The sequence below is a fragment of the Bufo bufo genome, chromosome 10 (genome assembly GCF_905171765.1).
Source record: "Bufo bufo chromosome 10, aBufBuf1.1, whole genome shotgun sequence".
NCBI lineage: Eukaryota > Metazoa > Chordata > Amphibia > Anura > Bufonidae > Bufo > Bufo bufo.
The window spans coordinates 145,582,567-145,599,630 of record NC_053398.1 but is presented as its reverse complement, the minus strand read 5'-3'; the positions used below and the strand labels follow the sequence as shown (position 1 = coordinate 145,599,630).

The window sequence follows — 17,064 nt, the reverse complement described above, 5'->3', positions numbered from 1 at the left end:
TGGAGCCATACTATGTAAGTAACTGAACACCAGGTGGAGCCATACTATGTCGGAAACTGAACACCAGGGGGCGCCATACTATGTCACTAAATGAACACCAGGGGGCGCCATACTATGTCACTAAATGAACACCAGGGGGCGCCATACTATGTCACTAAATGAACACCAGGGGGTGCCATACTATGTCAGTAACTGAACACCAGGGGGTGCCATACTATGTCAGTAAATGAACACCAGGGGGAGCCATACTATGTAAGTAACTGAACACCAGGGGGTGTCATACTATGTCAGTAAATGAACACCAGGGGGAGCCATACTATGTAAGTAGTGATAAGCGAAGTGAGATACGGAAGTTGCTTTGCTCAAAACTTCGGATTAATGGTGTCCTAAGATCTGTCTATATAAATAGTGACACCATAATTAACCCCATGTTGCGCACTATATGAGTTAGCAAATGACCCCATCATGTACTAGTAATGTGAGGCACATGAAGGTACTAAGAGCTCATGCACCATACGTGCAGATGGATGCAGTCCCATTCAACTTGAACGGGTCCGTGATCCATCTGCACCGCAATAAAATAGAACATGTTCTATGTTTTTGCGTTGTGGAGGCACGGACAGAAACCCCAGATACTCTGTAATGCTTCCATGCCTGTGTTCCGCACCTTCCTGATTGCGGACCCATCCGTGATGTGGTGCACAAACAGCCAGTGCCCATATTGCAGCCCACAAACAGCCATGTTATTTTCGGGTTGTGCGGTGAGTTTCCGCTCCCCTGCCCTCCTGTTCTCCCTCACACATTGGGCCACTCAGTGGCCGGCCGTGTCACAGGGAGGAGAGAGGCACACGCTCCCTCCTCCTCCTCCTCCACTGTGCGGCCGCTTATGATAACACGGTATGTGCTCGCCCTGTTCACTGGCAGGTGCGGATACTGAGCTGTGCAAGGTTTGGTATCGAAAAAATAGTATCGCATCGAACCGGGTATCAAAGTACCGAAAAAATATTGAGATTCGATACCTGGTGCAACCCTAACGTGAACACCAGGTGGCGCCATATTATGAATTATATGAACTCCAGGCGGCGCCATAAGAGGTGATACATCATATGGTAAAAATCGCATGGTATTTAATGCCTCCAGCGTGACCATTTTGCATGCTGAGCGGTGATTGCGGGAGAACAAGAAGCAGGAGATGAGTGTTTTGCATTTATTATAACAAACCTCGCTGTATGTTCCCCGGGGGCAGAGCCATAAAGACAATCCCTCTAGAACAGGGGTGCACAACGTTTCCTGGTTGGGGGCCACATTGCCAGACTGAACCAATGACGAGGGCCGAAATTAAAATTTAAAGGTGTATTAACAACTGAAATATTGTACTTATGGCTTATTGAACACACATTATATACCATTAATGTCTAGTTACACTTCCAGGACTCCCATCTAATGGGAGAAATAAATGAAAAATACATCTGAGCAGCCACAAGACATAGGCATACATGTCTGTTACTAGATGGTTGGGGGCCGCACAGAATGGTATCAAGGGCCGCATGTGGCCCCCGGGCCGCAGGTTGTGCACCCCTGCTCTAGAAAGTGCACAAAGAATAAGAATACTGATAAGCCCCACCCCCAAGGATCCACAAAGAGGAGGAAACTGAAGGGTTGAAGCAAAGAAAATTCACAAAGTCACATTTCTATTAAACACTGAAATCGTCTCAACGCCTGCACAGCCGTGATCGGGCCCCTGACAACATCAGAGTCGGCAAAAGACCATGTGACCCAGAGCTACCAATCAGAATCAATGATTCATTTATTTCAGTGCCGTTTAGACTTAAAAAGCAGAGCTGTGATTGGCTTCTCTGGATAGCATGGCCCCTCCCCCTGGAGATGCAATCGGGTCCAGCTGTTCCTGCGAGAGCGATAAACCCTTGTGTGGCCCTCTGTGCAGGCGGACATCTTGTACGACCGATCATGATGGCGTCACCAGCCTCCGTCATGTGCAGGAACCCCAAAACATTTAGTCCATTGTCAGCTCAGAAGTTGGCTCCACACGCAGCCATGTAAAAAGGGCGGAGGAGGGTAAAAAAAGAGGAGGCGATAGGACTGCACCCATCACCGAATACTGGGGGGAAGAAGTGGGGTGATCACCGCACCCACAAACTAAGGGATCGATTTATGTGGATAGCAAAGTTCTGCAATCTTCTGATATGTTTCAGCTCCATAGTCTTCAATATCTCTGCTTGCTGTCAGCATAAGAGAAAGCTTATTATAAAACACCATCCTGACCTTGTCCTGCGCTCACGGCTGAGTTCTTGTTACATTGTACACAGACAATCCTGTGTGAGAACCGCTCTATTCACTGACAGCAAGCAGACGGTGGCACTAGGAAGGGAGCCCCAGGACTCAGTGCTGACCCCCAGGGGTCGGAGCAGCTCATGACCACAGGGTCAGAAAATGTCTCAAACATGATTGGCTGATGCAAGAAGAGGATTGAACAAGGCGTACGTCACAGGAGATTGTCAGTGCCAGGAGGCTGCTCGGGGGGGATACAGCACGGAGTAATACGTAGTCTTCTCATCGTCAGTGCACATGGAGGGCACCCCGTCTGGTCACCCCCAAATCCACGCTGGAGGCAGAATCCGATATTACAAAAGTCGAACTCTGAAGCCGCCATCAGGGCGAGACTCTAGAAAAATAGCGGCTTGACCAGTTCTGGAGGGGCGGGACCTCTGCGGTCTATGAAATGTAGGCGGGGCTTACAGAGACTGCCCACCGTACACCTTGATTTTTTCCTCCCGGGCAAGTGTGTCAATCAGCTGCGCCTCAAAGTCTGCATCATGGACGCCAGTTTTGCGGAATTCACCGGCGTAGCGGTTGTTTTCCCAGTAGTGATGCCAATTTCCCCGACTGTCTGCACCAAAACCAAAAACATCCACCTGAGGGGGAACCAAAAATATACACAGGGGTTACTGGCGACACGCGGACAGGACAGAGCTGCCAAGGGCGCACGCCCGCCACTCACCTCGTCACAGACATGGAGGGCGAAGAACAGGACCAGCATGCCGGTGGAGGGGTAGCGGCCATGATGCTCCGTCCAGCGGTCATGGATGTATTTAAAGAACGCTGGATTGTAGATCTGAACCTGTGGAGGAAATGCAAGAAAGTGATAGTGAGCTCCACCCAATCACAGTGCCCCTCCCACAGCTCCACCCAATCACAGTGCCCATCCCACAGCTTCACCCAATCACAGTGCCCCTTCCACAGCTTCACCCAATCACTGCCCTTCCCACAGCTCCACCCAATCACTGCCCCTCCCACAGCTCCACTCAATCACAATGCCCCTCCCACAGCTCCACCCAATCACAATGCCCCTCCCACAGCTCCATCCAATCACAGTGCCCAACCACATGTGCACCCACTTACTGTGCCCCTCCCCGGCTCCACCCACTCACAGTTCCTATCCCCATCATAGCCCCTAACCTATTCACTGTGCCCCCCCGTGGGTCCATTCACTCACTGTGCCCCCCCCCCCGTGGGTCTACCCGCTCACTGTGCCCATCCCCTGACCTCACTCATTGCTCCCTTTCCCTGGCCAGACCCTCTCACTGATCCCCTCCCCAGGTCCCAACCCCTTTTCTAGTCTTCACCCACTAACTGCACTCCCTGGGCTCCACCCAATTACCGAGCCCACCCACTCACTGTTGTTCCCCAGGCTCCACCTACTCAAAGCTCTTTACCAAGCTCCACCCACCTCACACTACTTGCTGCACCCCCAAACCATTCCGGATACCCCCTCTGCTGCTTGCATCCTCCTCCTAGTTGCCCTCTCCCGGACCAGAGGGGGCGTCACCTCCTGCAACTTCTCATGTGCCGTCCAGTAATAGAACAGACACTCTGGACCCTCACCTTATCCTTGTCCACCCGCAGGAACGCCTTCACCGGGGCGTATGTGCTGTGAGGAGGAGACAAGCGGCGGTCAGTGACTAGATCAGCGGCAGGACAATTACTACACACTGAATTTACAATATACCAGCCAGCAGGTGGCGATCTATTCACATGTAACCCCCCCCCCTCCCTTAACTTAAAAGGGTTATCCGATGGCCGAGAAAGGAATAGCACACAGTAAGAGCAAACTTCATTCTATCTTAGCTTACAACCAGCAGCTAGAATCAAACTTCTTGTGTTGGAGTGTCCCCCAGTAATACATGCTGGATGTGAGGTCTGTGTGTCCCCCAGTAATACATGCTGGATGTGAGGTCTGTGTGTCCCCCAGTAATACATGCTGGATGTGAGGTCTGTGTCCCCCCCAGTAATACATGCTGGATGTGAGGTCTGTGTGTCCCCCAGTAATACATGCTGGATGTGAGGTCTGTGTGTCCCCCAGTAATACATGCTGGATGTGAGGTCTGTGTGTCCCCCAGTAATACATGCTGGATGTGAGGTCTGTGTGTCCCCCAGTAATACATGCTGGATGTGAGGTCTGTGTGTCCCCCAGTAATACATGCTGGATGTGAGGTCTGTGTGTCCTCCAGTAATACATGCTGGATGTGAGGTCTGTGTGTCCCCCAGTAATACATGCTGGATGTGAGGTCTGTGTGTCCTCCAGTAATACATGCCGGATGTGAGGTCTGTGTGTCCTCCAGTAATACATGCTGGATGTGAGGTCTGTGTGTCCCCCAGTAATACATGCTGGATGTGAGGTCTGTGCCCCCCCCCCCCCCCCCCAGTAATACATGCTGGATGTGAGGTCTGTGTGTCCTCCAGTAATACATGCTGGATGTGAGGTCTGTGTGTCCCCCAGTAATACATGCTGGATGTGAGGTCTGTGTGTCCCCCAGTAATACATGCTGGATGTGAGGTCTGTGTGTCCTCCAGTAATACATGCCGGATGTGAGGTCTGTGTGTCCTCCAGTAATACATGCTGGATGTGAGGTCTGTGTGTCCCCCAGTAATACATGCTGGATGTGAGGTCTGTGTGTCCCCCAGTAATACATGCTGGATGTGAGGTCTGTGTGTCCTCCAGTAATACATGCTGGATGTGAGGTCTGTGTGTCCCCCAGTAATACATGCTGGATGTGAGGTCTGTGTGTCCCCCAGTAATACATGCTGGATGTGAGGTCTGTATGTCCCCCAGTAATACATGCTGGATGTAAGGTCTGTGTGTCCCCCAGTAATACATGCTGGATGTGAGGTCTGTGTGTCCCCCAGTAATACATGCTGGATGTGAGGTCTGTGTGTCCTCCAGTAATACATGCCGGATGTGAGGTCTGTGTGTCCTCCAGTAATACATGCTGGATGTGAGGTCTGTGTGTCCCCCAGTAATACATGCTGGATGTGAGGTCTGTGTGTCCCCCAGTAATACATGCTGGATGTGAGGTCTGTGTGTCCCCCAGTAATACATGCTGGATGTGAGGTCTGTGTGTCCCCCAGTAATACATGCTGGATGCGAGGTCTGTGCTCCCTCCCCCCAAGTAATCTATGCTGTATCGGTGTGCTCAGGATGCTGCTGTATTCACTAGCTCTCATGTATCAGCGCAGCTTCATTACTGTATTTCTGCTTTTACATCAGACAGACTGATGCTGAGGAGTATGTGATCCCCCTCCCTGCTCCTGCACAGTCTGCTGTAGATGCTCTGCTAAGGAGTATGTGATCCCCCTCCCTGCTCCTGCACAGTCTGCTATAGATGCTCTGCTAAGGAGTATGTGATCCCCCTCCCTGCTCCTGCACAGTCTGCTATAGATGCTCTGCTAAGGAGTATGTGACCCCCCTCCCTGCAGTCCGCTATGGATGCTCTGCTAAGGAGTATGTGACCCCCCTCCCTGCAGTCCACTATGGATGCTCTGCTAAGGAGTATGTGACCCCCCTCCCTGCAGTCCGCTAAGGATGCTCTGCTTTCTCTCAGACTTTGTCTCTTTCCTCTTTGATGTGGGCCCATGCTGTGTGCTCTAGTCTGAACCGCTGCATGGCCCGGCTGGAGGGCTCTGAGAACAGATCAACACCTGAGCGTCCTATTCATCTGTATGAGGTTGACCCGTGGTAGCTGGACAGGGTAACTGCGCAAGGGCAGCCCCCTCACCCTCGCACTGTACCAACAGAGGAAGGCACTGGGGCAGGACGCAATACAAACTATTAATGGTCCGCTGAACAGATCCCAAGCAGTAAGTAGTGAACATCTCGACAACCCCAAGGACTTACAAGTGGATCTGCCCGGTAGAGAGCGCGCTGGTGATCCACAGGAGATCCAGAGCTTTAAACGGCACCAGCACGAAGCTGACGTTGGTAGGCAGATTCTTTGCACTCTCTGGGTACATGAAGTGGTGGGTGGTTCTGGAGCCAACGTCATTCTCAAAGCCAAGTGTCGGAGCCTGGTTTATCCTGACAGACAAGACCTAGGGTTAGATTCAGTACACAGCAGGCGGCTCAATCACCCTGCAGCACTCATATTGGGTAGGGACCCGGTACAGTGCATGCTGGGAGCGGAGCGCACCGTATAATGTTACACCTCAAAACTCCAAGATGTGAGACGCATTCCCCTCAGTGACCACAAGGGAGCAGTGTCTGCAGGCCGGGGAGAGGATGACTGTAGGACAGGAGAATACAGTCTATTGCCTCCTGTTATCAGCCATTTCAGGGGAGAGGATGACTGTAGGACAGGAGAATACAGTCTATTGCCCCCTGTTATCAGCCAGTTCAGGGGGGAGGATGACTGTAGGACAGGAGAATACAGTCTATTGCCCCCTGTTATCAGCCATTTCAGGGGGGAGGATGACTGTAGGACAGGAGAATACAGTCTATTGCCCCCTGTTATCAGTCATTTCAGGGGGGAGGATGACTGTAGGACAGGAGAATACAATCTATTGCTCCCTGTTATCAGCCATTTCAGGGGAGAGGATGACTGTAGGACAGGAGAATACAGTCTATTGCTCCCTGTTATCAGCCATTTCAGGGGAGAAGATGACTGTAGGACAGGAGAATACAATCTATTGCTCCCTGTTATCAGCCATTTCAGGGGGGAGGATGACTGTAGGACAGGAGAATACAGTCTATTGCTCCCTGTTATCAGCCATTTCAGGAGAGAGAATGACTGTAGGACAGGAGAATACAGTCTATTGCTCCCTGTTATCAGCCATTTCAGGGGAGAGGATGACTGTAGGACAGGAGAATACAGTCTATTGCCCCCTGTTATCAGCCATTTCAGGGGAGAGGATGACTGTAGGACAGGAGAATACAGTCTATTGCTCCCCTGTTATCAGCCATTTCAGGGGAGAGGATGACTGTAGGACAGGAGAATACAGTCTATTGCTCCCTGTTATCAGCCATTTCAGGGGAGAGGATGACTGTAGGACAGGAGAATACAGTCTATTGCCCCCTGTTATCAGCCATTTCAGAGGAGAGGATGACTGTAGGACAGGAGAATACAGTCTATTGCCCCCTGTTATCAGCCATTTCAGGGGAGAGGATGACTGTAGGACAGGAGAATACAGTCTATTGTCCCCTGTTATCAGCCATTTCAGGGGAGAGGATGACTGTAGGACAGGAGAATACAGTCTATTGCTCCCTGTTATCAGCCATTTCAGGGGAGAGGATGACTGTAGGACAGGAGAATACAGTCTATTGCTCCCTGTTATCAGCCATTTCAGGGGAGAGGATGACTGTAGGACAGGAGAATACAATCTATTGCCCCCTGTTATCGGCCATTTCAGGGGAGAGGATGACTGTAGGACAGGAGAATACAGTCTATTGCCCCCTGTTATCGGCCATTTCAGGGGAGAGGATGACTGTAGGACAGGAGAATACAATCTATTGCCCCCTGTTATCAGCCATTTCAGGGGAGAGGATGACTGTAGGACAGGAGAATACAATCTATTGTTCCCTGTTATCAGCCATTTCAGGGGAGAGGATGACTGTAGGACAGGAGAATACAGTCTATTGCCCCCTGTTATCAGCCATTTCAGGGGAGAGGATGACTGTAGGACAGGAGAATACAGTCTATTGCTCCCTGCTATCAGCCATTTCAGGGGGAGGATGACTGTAGGACAGGAGAATACAGTCTATTGCTCCCTGTTATCAGCCATTTCAGGGGAGAGGATGACTGTAGGACAGGAGAATACAATCTATTGCCCCCTGTTATCAGCCATTTCAGGGGAGAGGATGACTGTAGGACAGGAGAATACAGTCTATTGCTCCCTGCTATCAGCCATTTCAGGGGGAGGATGACTGTAGGACAGGAGAATACAGTCTATTGCTCCCTGTTATCAGCCATTTCAGGGGAGAGGATGACTGTAGGACAGGAGAATACAGTCTATTGCTCCCTGTTATCAGCCATTTCAGGGGAGAGGATGACTGTAGGACAGGAGAATACAGTCTATTGCCCCCTGTTATCAGCCATTTCAGGGGGGAGGATGACTGTAGGACAGGAGAATACAGTCTATTGCCCCCTGTTATCAGCCATTTCAGGGGAGAGGATGACTGTAGGACAGGAGAATACAGTCTATTGCCCCCTGTTATCAGCCATTTCAGGGGAGAGGATGACTGTAGGACAGGAGAATACAGTCTATTGCTCCCTGTTATCAGCCATTTCAGGGGAGAGGATGACTGTAGGACAGGAGAATACAGTCTATTGCTCCATGTTATCAGCCATTTCAGGGGAGAGGATGACTGTAGGACAGGAGAATACAATCTATTGCTCCCTGTTATCAGCCATTTCAGGGGAGAGGATGACTGTAGGACAGGAGAATACAGTCTATTGCCCCCTGTTATCAGCCATTTCAGGGGAGAGGATGACTGTAGGACAGGAGAATACAGTCTATTGCCTCCTGTTATCAGCCATTTCAGGGGAGAGGATGACTGTAGGACAGGAGAATACAGTCTATTGCCTCCTGTTATCAGCCATTTCAGGGGAGAGGATGACTGTAGGACAGGAGAATACAGTCTATTGCCTCCTGTTATCAGCCATTTCAGAGGAGAGGATGACTGTAGGACAGGAGAATACAGTCTATTGCCTCCTGTTATCAGACATTTCAGGGGAGAGGATGACTGTAGGACAGGAGAATACAATCTATTACCTCCTGTTATCAGCCATTTCAGGGGAGAGGATGACTGTAGGACAGGAGAATACAGTCTATTGCCCCCTGTTATCAGCCATGTCAGAGGAGAGGATGACTGTAGGACAGGAGAATACAATCTATTGCCTCCTGTTATCAGCCATTTCAGAGGAGAGGATGACTGTAGGACAGGAGAATACAATCTATTGCTCCCAGTTATCAGCCATTTCAGGGGAGAGGATGACTGTAGGACAGGAGAATACAGTCTATTGCTCCCTGTTATCAGCCATAGGGATAGGCACACAGAGGGGTATCTTGGCCCTTTACTACCTCATAATGAAGCTGTGGCTGTCGATGTCTTTTCCGTAGCCAGATCCTCGCAGGTTGCCGGAATTTCCAACCACAGCACAGCGTTGGCACAAAAGGGGATCCTGTAGCTTGTAGGGGTTGTGCCCAGGAATGATCTGGAAAAGATGAGTCAGGACCTCCAGGGTGTTCTGTGACCGGAACTGAGGCTGCAGCATCTGATGAAGGACAAATAACATACAACATGGATTCTGGGCAAAGGACAGGGCAACAGAAACAGCCAATCAGATGACACCAATCCTGCCTGTAATTACACCTGTTATTAGACTAGTGGTGGCTGTATAATCTGTATGCAGTGAGCTCCCTCTAGTGGTGGCTGTATAATCTGTATGTAGTGAGCTCCCTCTAGTGGTGGCTGTATAATCTGTATGTAGTGAGCTCCCTCTAGTGGTGGCTGTATAATCTGTATGCAGTGAGCTCCCTCTAGTGTTGGCTGTATAATCTGTATGTAGTGAGCTCCCTCTAGTGGTGGCTGTATAATCTGTATGTAGTGAGCTCCCTCTAGTGGTGGCTGTATAATCTGTATGTAGTGAGCTCCCTCTAGTGGTGGCTGTATAATCTGTATGCAGTGAGCTCCCTCTAGTGGTGGCTGTATAATCTGTATGTAGTGAGCTCCCTCTAGTGTTGGCTGTATAATCTGTATGTAGTGAGCTCCCTCTAGTGGTGGCTGTATAATCTGTATGTAGTGAGCTCCCTCTAGTGGTGGCTGTATAATCTGTATGTAGTGAGCTCCCTCTAGTGGTGGCTGTATAATCTGTATGCAGTGAGCTCCCTCTAGTGGTGGCTGTATAATCTGTATGTAGTGAGCTCCCTCTAGTGGTGGCTGTATAATCTGTATGTCATGAGCAATCTGTATGTAGTGAGCTCCCTCTAGTGGTGGCTGTATAATCTGTAGGTAGTGAGCTCCCTCTAGTGGTGGCTGTATAATCTGTAGGTAGTGAGCTCCCTCTAGTGGTGGCTGTATAATCTGTATGTGAGGAGCTCCCCCTAGTGGTGGCTGTATAATCTGTAGGTAGTGAGCTCCCCCTAGTGGTGGCTGTATAATCTGTATGTGAGGAGCTCCCTCTAGTGGTGGCTGTATAATCTGTATGTAGTGAGCTCCCTCTAGTGGAGGATTTCTTTTCTGCTCAGGCCTACTGACCATCCACCAGTGCTGGACATCGGCTGGCAGCTCCAGGTTCTCCAGGGTCCACACAGGAGAGATGGCCGCATCGTAGTGACCGTCGAACCAGGCGGAATGCCCAGGTTGGCGCAGGCAGTGGCGGCAGGCACAGTCCTTGGAGAGATGAGGAGCAGGGGGGCGATGCCTCACCCCGGGGTAACCTGGCACGAGCCGGACCGGGTGCCCATCTGCTGATGCCCATCCCCCCAGCTCTGAGTACAGCGGGGCCTCCGTTCCATTGTGAGAGAAGGTAAAGAGGAGAGACATGATGAAGAGCAGAACGGAGGTGCTGAGAAGCCATATTCGCAGGGAGCACCTCATCCTTCCCAGGGACCCCCAGTCCCACAGATCCACAGCATGGGCCTCCACCCTGGCACACCTAGGAGGGCTGGCAGCTGACACTGGAGAAAGCGAGAACCATGTGCCGATGTGAGTAAGAGTCAGCTACGGGACCTGGGGCCAGCAGATCCGTACATTTATCTCTGTCTTCAGCCCCTCCACCACACGCCTGCTGCGCTATCAACATGAAGTCCACACTGCAGGGATTGGCGCCTCCCAACCAGTCACCGAGCGTCACCACCACATCTCATGGCAACATCACCTGCAGAAAAGAGAAGAGGTGTAAAGACCGCTGACAACCTCTTCACACTGACACCTTCCACCAACAGCACCCACGTCTCTAACCCTGCACCAGTCCCCTATAGTGCCAATCTCTCTAACCCTGCACTAGTCCCCTACAGTGCCAACGTTTCTAACCGTGCACCTGTCTCCCGCAGCGCCCATGTTTCTAACCGTGCACCTGTCCCACAAAGCACCCACCTCTCTAACCCTGCCCCATCTCTACAGCGCCCATCTCTCTAATCCTGCTCCAACCCCCTGCAGCACCATCTCTAACCCTGCACTCGTCCCCCACAGTGCCCCCCTCTCTAACCCTGCCCTCGTTCCCTGCAGTGCCCCCCTCTCTAACCCTGCACTCGTCCCCCACAGTGCCCCCCTCTCTAACCCTGCCCTCGTTCCCTGCAGTGCCCCCCTCTCTAACCCTGCACTCGTCCCCCACAGTGCCCCCCTCTCTAACCCTGCCCTCATTCCCTGCAGTGCCCCCTCTTTAACACTGCCCTCGTTCCCTGCAGTGCCCCCTCTCTAACACTGCCCTCGTTCCCTGCAGTGCCCCCCTCTCTAACACTGCCCTCGTTCCCTGCAGTGCCCCCCTCTCTAACACTGCCCTTGTTACCTGCAGTGCCCCCCTCTCTAACACTGCCCTCGTTCCCTGCAGTGCCCCCTCTCTAACACTGCCCTCGTTCCCTGCAGTGCCCCCCTCTCTAACACTGCCCTCGTCCTCCACAGTTCCCCCCTCTCTAACCCTGCACTCATCCCCCACAGTGCCCCCCTCTCTAATCCTGCCCTCGTTCCCTGCAGTGCCCCCTCTCTAACACTGCCCTCGTTCCCTGCAGTGCCCCCCTCTCTAACACTGCCCTCGTCCTCCATAGTGCCCCCCTCTCTAACCCTGCACTCGTTCCCCGCAGTGCCCCCCTCTCTAACACTGCCCTCGTTCCCTGCAGTGCCCCCTCTCTACCCCTGCACTCGTTCCCTGTAGCGCCCACGTCTCTAACCCTTTACAAGTCCCCCACAATGCCCATCTCTCTAACTCTGCACCCTTCCCCCTCAGTGCCAACGCCTCAAACCTGAACTCGTCCCCCACAGTGCCCACCTCTCTAACCCTGTACCCCTCCACTACAGCACTCACCTATAATTCTGCACCCATCACCCACAGCGGCCATATCTTTTAACACCTGCAGCTGGCACCAGCAGAGCCTCAGGATGCCCGGGGAAAGTTAATGCGATATTAAATTCCTGCTCTGAGATAAGGAGGTCACATGACACTTAATCCTCCCCTGGCACGAACCTCACATTAATACCCGCAGCTGTGCCAGCGCCTCGGCTGCCCCTGAACATCTGCCCAATGAGAAGGAAGCAATCGCACAAGCACAGACAAGATAATGGGGGGAGGGGCGGCTGATGGACGGCTGGACTCTCTAGGAGAGGGGGGGCAATGCCAAGGACTGAGGTCTTTTCAGCCTCAGCACAGGTGATGGAGTCCAGGTCCTGTCCAGAGATCAGCGGCCAACTTTTTGGAGCTGCTCCAGGTTGGCGACTCTCTATTCTGGCCCCTAGAGGGGTCCTGATCACATCCATACGGTATAATGAGAGACAGGGTGGTGTACATGGCGCACCGCAGCCCAACACGTGGAGAGCCGCAGCCAGGGGACCCTGGAAAAAATACTAAATGGTGCTCTATGTTGTAGGCGGGTCCAAACTGACAGAAGGCGGGACCAATACAAGTAGGCAGAGCCAGCAGAACCATATAGCACCACAAAATACCGCCCAGTATCTAATGGGAAAATACTTGTGAGCTGCCACAAGACATAGACATACATGTCTGTCACCAGATGGTTGGGGGCCGCACAAAAATGATAGAGGGCCGCATTTGGCCCCCGGGCTGCAGCTTGTGCCCCCCCCCCCCCCCCCCCCCCGCTCTAGACCCAGACATGCAAAGGGGAGAGCAGAGAAGGGAGAATACAGGAGAAGGAGCCATTATAACCAGTGATGTCATCAATGGCACTGCCCTGCCTGGGAGAGGGAGGATGTGATCTATGGAGGGGCCAGAGACAGAGGCTGGGATCTATAAGGGGTTCTAAGAGAGGGAGGATGGGATCAGAGAGAGGCTGGGATCTATGGGGGTCCTAAGAGTGGGAGGATGTGATCAGAGACAGAGGCTGGGATCTATGGGGGTCCTAAGAGTAAGAGGATGTGATCTATGGAGGGGTCAGAGACAGAGGCTGGGATCTATGGGGGTCCTAAGAGTGGGAGGGTGTGATCTATAAGGGGGGGTCAGAGACAGAGGCTGGGATCTATGGGGTTCCTAAGAGTGGGAGGATGTGTTCTAAGAGGGGTCAGAGACAGAGGCTGGGATCTATGGGGGTCCTAAGTGAGGGAGGCTGGGATCTATGGGGGTCCAAAGAGTAAGAGGATGTGATCTATGGAGGGGTCAGAGACAGAGGCTGGGATCTATGGGGGTCCTAAGAGTAAGAGGATGTGATCTATGGAGGGGTCAGAGACAGAGGCTGGGATCTATGGGGTTCCTAAGAGTGGGAGGATGTGTTCTAAGAGGGGTCAGAGGCAGAGGCTGGGATCTATGGGGGTCCTAAGAGTGGGAGGGTGTGATCTATTGAGGGGTCAGAGACAGAGGCTGGGATCTATGGGGGTCATAATAGTAAGAGGATGTGATCTATGGAGGGGCCAGAGACAGAGGCTGGGATCTATGGGGGTCCTAAGAGTGGGAGGGTGTGATCAGAGACAGAAGCTGGAATCTATGGGGGTCCTAAGAGTGGGAGGATGTGATCAGAGACAGAAGCTGGGATCTATGGGGGTCCTAAGAGTAAGAGGATGTGATCTATGGAGGGGCCAGAGACAGAGGCTGGGATCTATGGGGGTCCTAAGAGTGGGAGGGTGTGATCAGAGACAGAAGCTGGAATCTATGGGGGTCCTAAGAGAGGGAGGATGTGATCTATGGAGGGGTCAGAGACAGAGGCTGGGATCTATGGGGGTCATAATAGTAAGAGGATGTGATCTATCAGGCATCCAGTGGGAGGAAGGATGAGATCTGTGAGGAATTCAGAAGGAGGGAGGATGTGATCCCTGGGGTTCTGATGTTGGGGAAATTTACTGTGTTTTCTAGAATATTTACTTGATGTATGTGCAGGGGCCCGATCTATGCAATAAAGAGTCTGACGCCCTGGAGACACAGATCATTGCCACTTTGAAACTAGAGATAAGCACAACAGCTGGAGCGGATCTGGTTCTTTTTAATAAATTACCCTTCATGTCTGTTACAGTTATCATTTGCCTTTCTAACTGTGAATATGGTATTAAATCTAGTTCAAACCAGTTTTCATTATGCCTAAAGATTTTCTATATAAACTCGACTTTGACAATACACGGCAGACATTCTGCCGCACCTCCACACAGCGCCTCTGTCTCTACTTATAGAAGAACAAAGAGATTGCCTCCTTTTAACCTTAAATTCAGATGACATCGCGATCCTTCCTTGGTAAAGAAAATTCTTGCGACACTTGGCCCGTTGAGTCGGGATCCAACATCTCCTAATACCTCGGTTCATCCACGGCTGAACACCGTCGACGGCAGGGAGTCCCCCGACTCCCTGATTTGGAAAGACCTCCGGCTGAATTGCTGTTAAACAGAGGCCGGCAGGCGGAAGGACGGGGGACGGATTCAAAGAACTTAGTATGGAGAATCAAGGATCCGGTATCATCTGAATATAGGTAAGACAGTAACCATTTCTGTTGGTAGATAGATATAGTTATTACTGTGGTTACCAATACAAGACGGGGCCTTGGGGTTTTAGGAAGATTAAATTTAGTTAGACGAAAACTCAAGACTAGAGTCTTGAGCACTTGAGATAGGATTCTCAAGGGGGTAAAGGCCATAGCCTGTGTGAGAAGGCTACAGGAATAAATAACTATGAGCATGTAGATGACCGGTACCGGGTAGGTAGGGACATGCAACAAGTAACTGTGTTTATGTAACTATTGTCCAAGTATCTTTATGTAAATTGTTTATTTTGTCTGTACTGTATGTAAGTTGTCTATTTTGCATGTCTAAGTGTTGCAAAAGTAAGAGTTAAGACTTACAAATACCAGTCATGGTCACCTCGAGTGAGCGACATTACTGTCTTTAGACTAGCGGCTCTGGGCGTCCGGAGGGCGGCGAACATTACAGTCCCGGGAGGGTGACGTTTTGGAAAGCAGCTTTGATCATAGTGCAGCGAGCACCGTTACTCACGACTGTTCGAGTCATCCCACTTGGCCATAAAACATATGTTTTGTGTATACATCTGAAACTCCTTGAGTGATTTGTGTGAATGTATAAGGGTTAAATAAATAAAACCCTGAATGGATTAAGGAGATCAATTAGGTGTGGTCTGAGGTCATTGTTTGGACTGACGACAAAACGATAGGTAGAAAACGGTAAAAAACACATTTCCCAAATAATAACACCCGTCCCATGTCATAGTGTGGAAAGTGTATTATTTGTACTATAACTTTGAGAGGCCTTCAGGTCAAATATATAAATCAGATTTTCCATAAACACTTAATTTATTGGACAAATCAGGTTGTAATTACCTTGTGTTGTTAGGAGGTAATTCCTTTATCATTATTAGGAAATAGAGAGACAGAGAGGAAGATATTTAGGTCATAGTAATATTTCTGAGGACAAGTTGGATCCCGGTTATTAATGAATATAACTGAGCCTGCCTCGGTCAGTGCCCACGGTACTGGAGGAACTGGTTTAATAATCACAGGTCTATGGGCATTCACTGTATATTGGAGCCTTCATCAGAAATAAAGAAAAATCTTCCACCCACTGCAATGATGTAAATTTGGGTCAACGCTAGGCATTTCCTTAGGAGGATGGAGGATTTTGATTACGATTAAATATATACCGGATACAGTCCTTTGATACCTAAATACCTAATTTTTATAGTGTATAGGTCGAATATACGTGTTTCCAATAGTACCAACAATTGTAGTAACTTTTTTCTTTTTTTCATTATTTGAGGAAAGTTAGATTTACTTGAAAATAGTGTAAATAGACACTAAGAGAATCAAGGAGATCTTCAAAACTAGACAAGTGATAAGTCAGGGATACATACCACGGGGAACGTATCGGGGGAAGCTTTAGGGTGTGGAAGTCTTGTTGTCAGAAGAATGTTTCTTTAGAAGGTGATGTTAAGTCTATGCACAAATTAGATCAAATTGGACAAATTAGATCCAGAGAATGTAAAGTATGTGGAACGGTGGCGTAAAAAGTCTAAAGGGAAGCCGAGTGTGGTGAAGGAAATTGAAAAGAGTGTGATGAGAAAAAAGGAGAAGAAAGTATGGTTGTGCAAGAAAATGGTTGAAAGAATCTAAAAAAAAGAAAACAAGGCAGAGGAGACCGAAAATGTGTGATAAAGAAGACGAGAATTCCTTAACCCCTACTACCCCGGGCCAGTTTTCACAATTTTTTGCAAATCTGACATATCTCACTTTATGTGGTAATAACTTTGGAACACACTTATCCAAGCCATTCAGAGACTGTTTTCTCGTGACACATGGTACTTCACGACAGTCATAAATTTGAGTCAATATATTTCACCTTTATTTATGAAAAAAAAAAAAAATCACAAATTTACCCAAAATTTGGAAAAATTTGCAATTTTCAAAATTTAAATTTCTCCGCTTTTAAAACAGAAAGTGATACCTCATAAAATATTTATTACTTAACATTCCCCATATGTCTACTTTATGTTTGCATCATTTTGTAAATGTCATTTTATTTTTTGGGGACGTTAGAAGTTTAGAAGCAATTCTAAAAAGTTTTAAGAAAATTTCCAAAACCCACTTTTTAAGGACCAGTTCAGGTCTAAAGTCACT

General features: G+C 49.9%; 1 protein-coding gene across 5 annotated transcripts in view; it reads right to left on the bottom strand.

The window, feature by feature from the left end:
• Positions 1-1,921: 1,921 nt before the first annotated feature.
• The window catches only part of ST3GAL2 (ST3 beta-galactoside alpha-2,3-sialyltransferase 2), a 33,383-nt gene continuing 18,240 nt past the window's right edge, over positions 1,922-17,064 (bottom strand). For 3 of the 5 annotated variants that reach the window (XM_040409665.1, XM_040409668.1, XM_040409667.1), the window contains 6 exons: positions 10,550-11,171; positions 9,373-9,566; positions 6,194-6,373; positions 3,904-3,949; positions 3,020-3,139; positions 1,922-2,933 (listed from right to left, as the gene is read on the bottom strand). In XM_040409665.1, the coding sequence (XP_040265599.1) occupies positions 2,754-2,933; positions 3,020-3,139; positions 3,904-3,949; positions 6,194-6,373; positions 9,373-9,566; positions 10,550-10,891 (1,062 nt within the window). In that variant the 5' untranslated portion in view covers positions 10,892-11,171 and the 3' untranslated portion in view covers positions 1,922-2,753. Of the gene's footprint in view, positions 2,934-3,019; positions 3,140-3,903; positions 3,950-6,193; positions 6,374-9,372; positions 9,567-10,549; positions 11,172-12,314; positions 12,417-16,301; positions 16,384-17,064 lie in introns of those variants that run through there. The other 2 variants (XM_040409666.1, XM_040409669.1) reach the window with 2 other exon arrangements.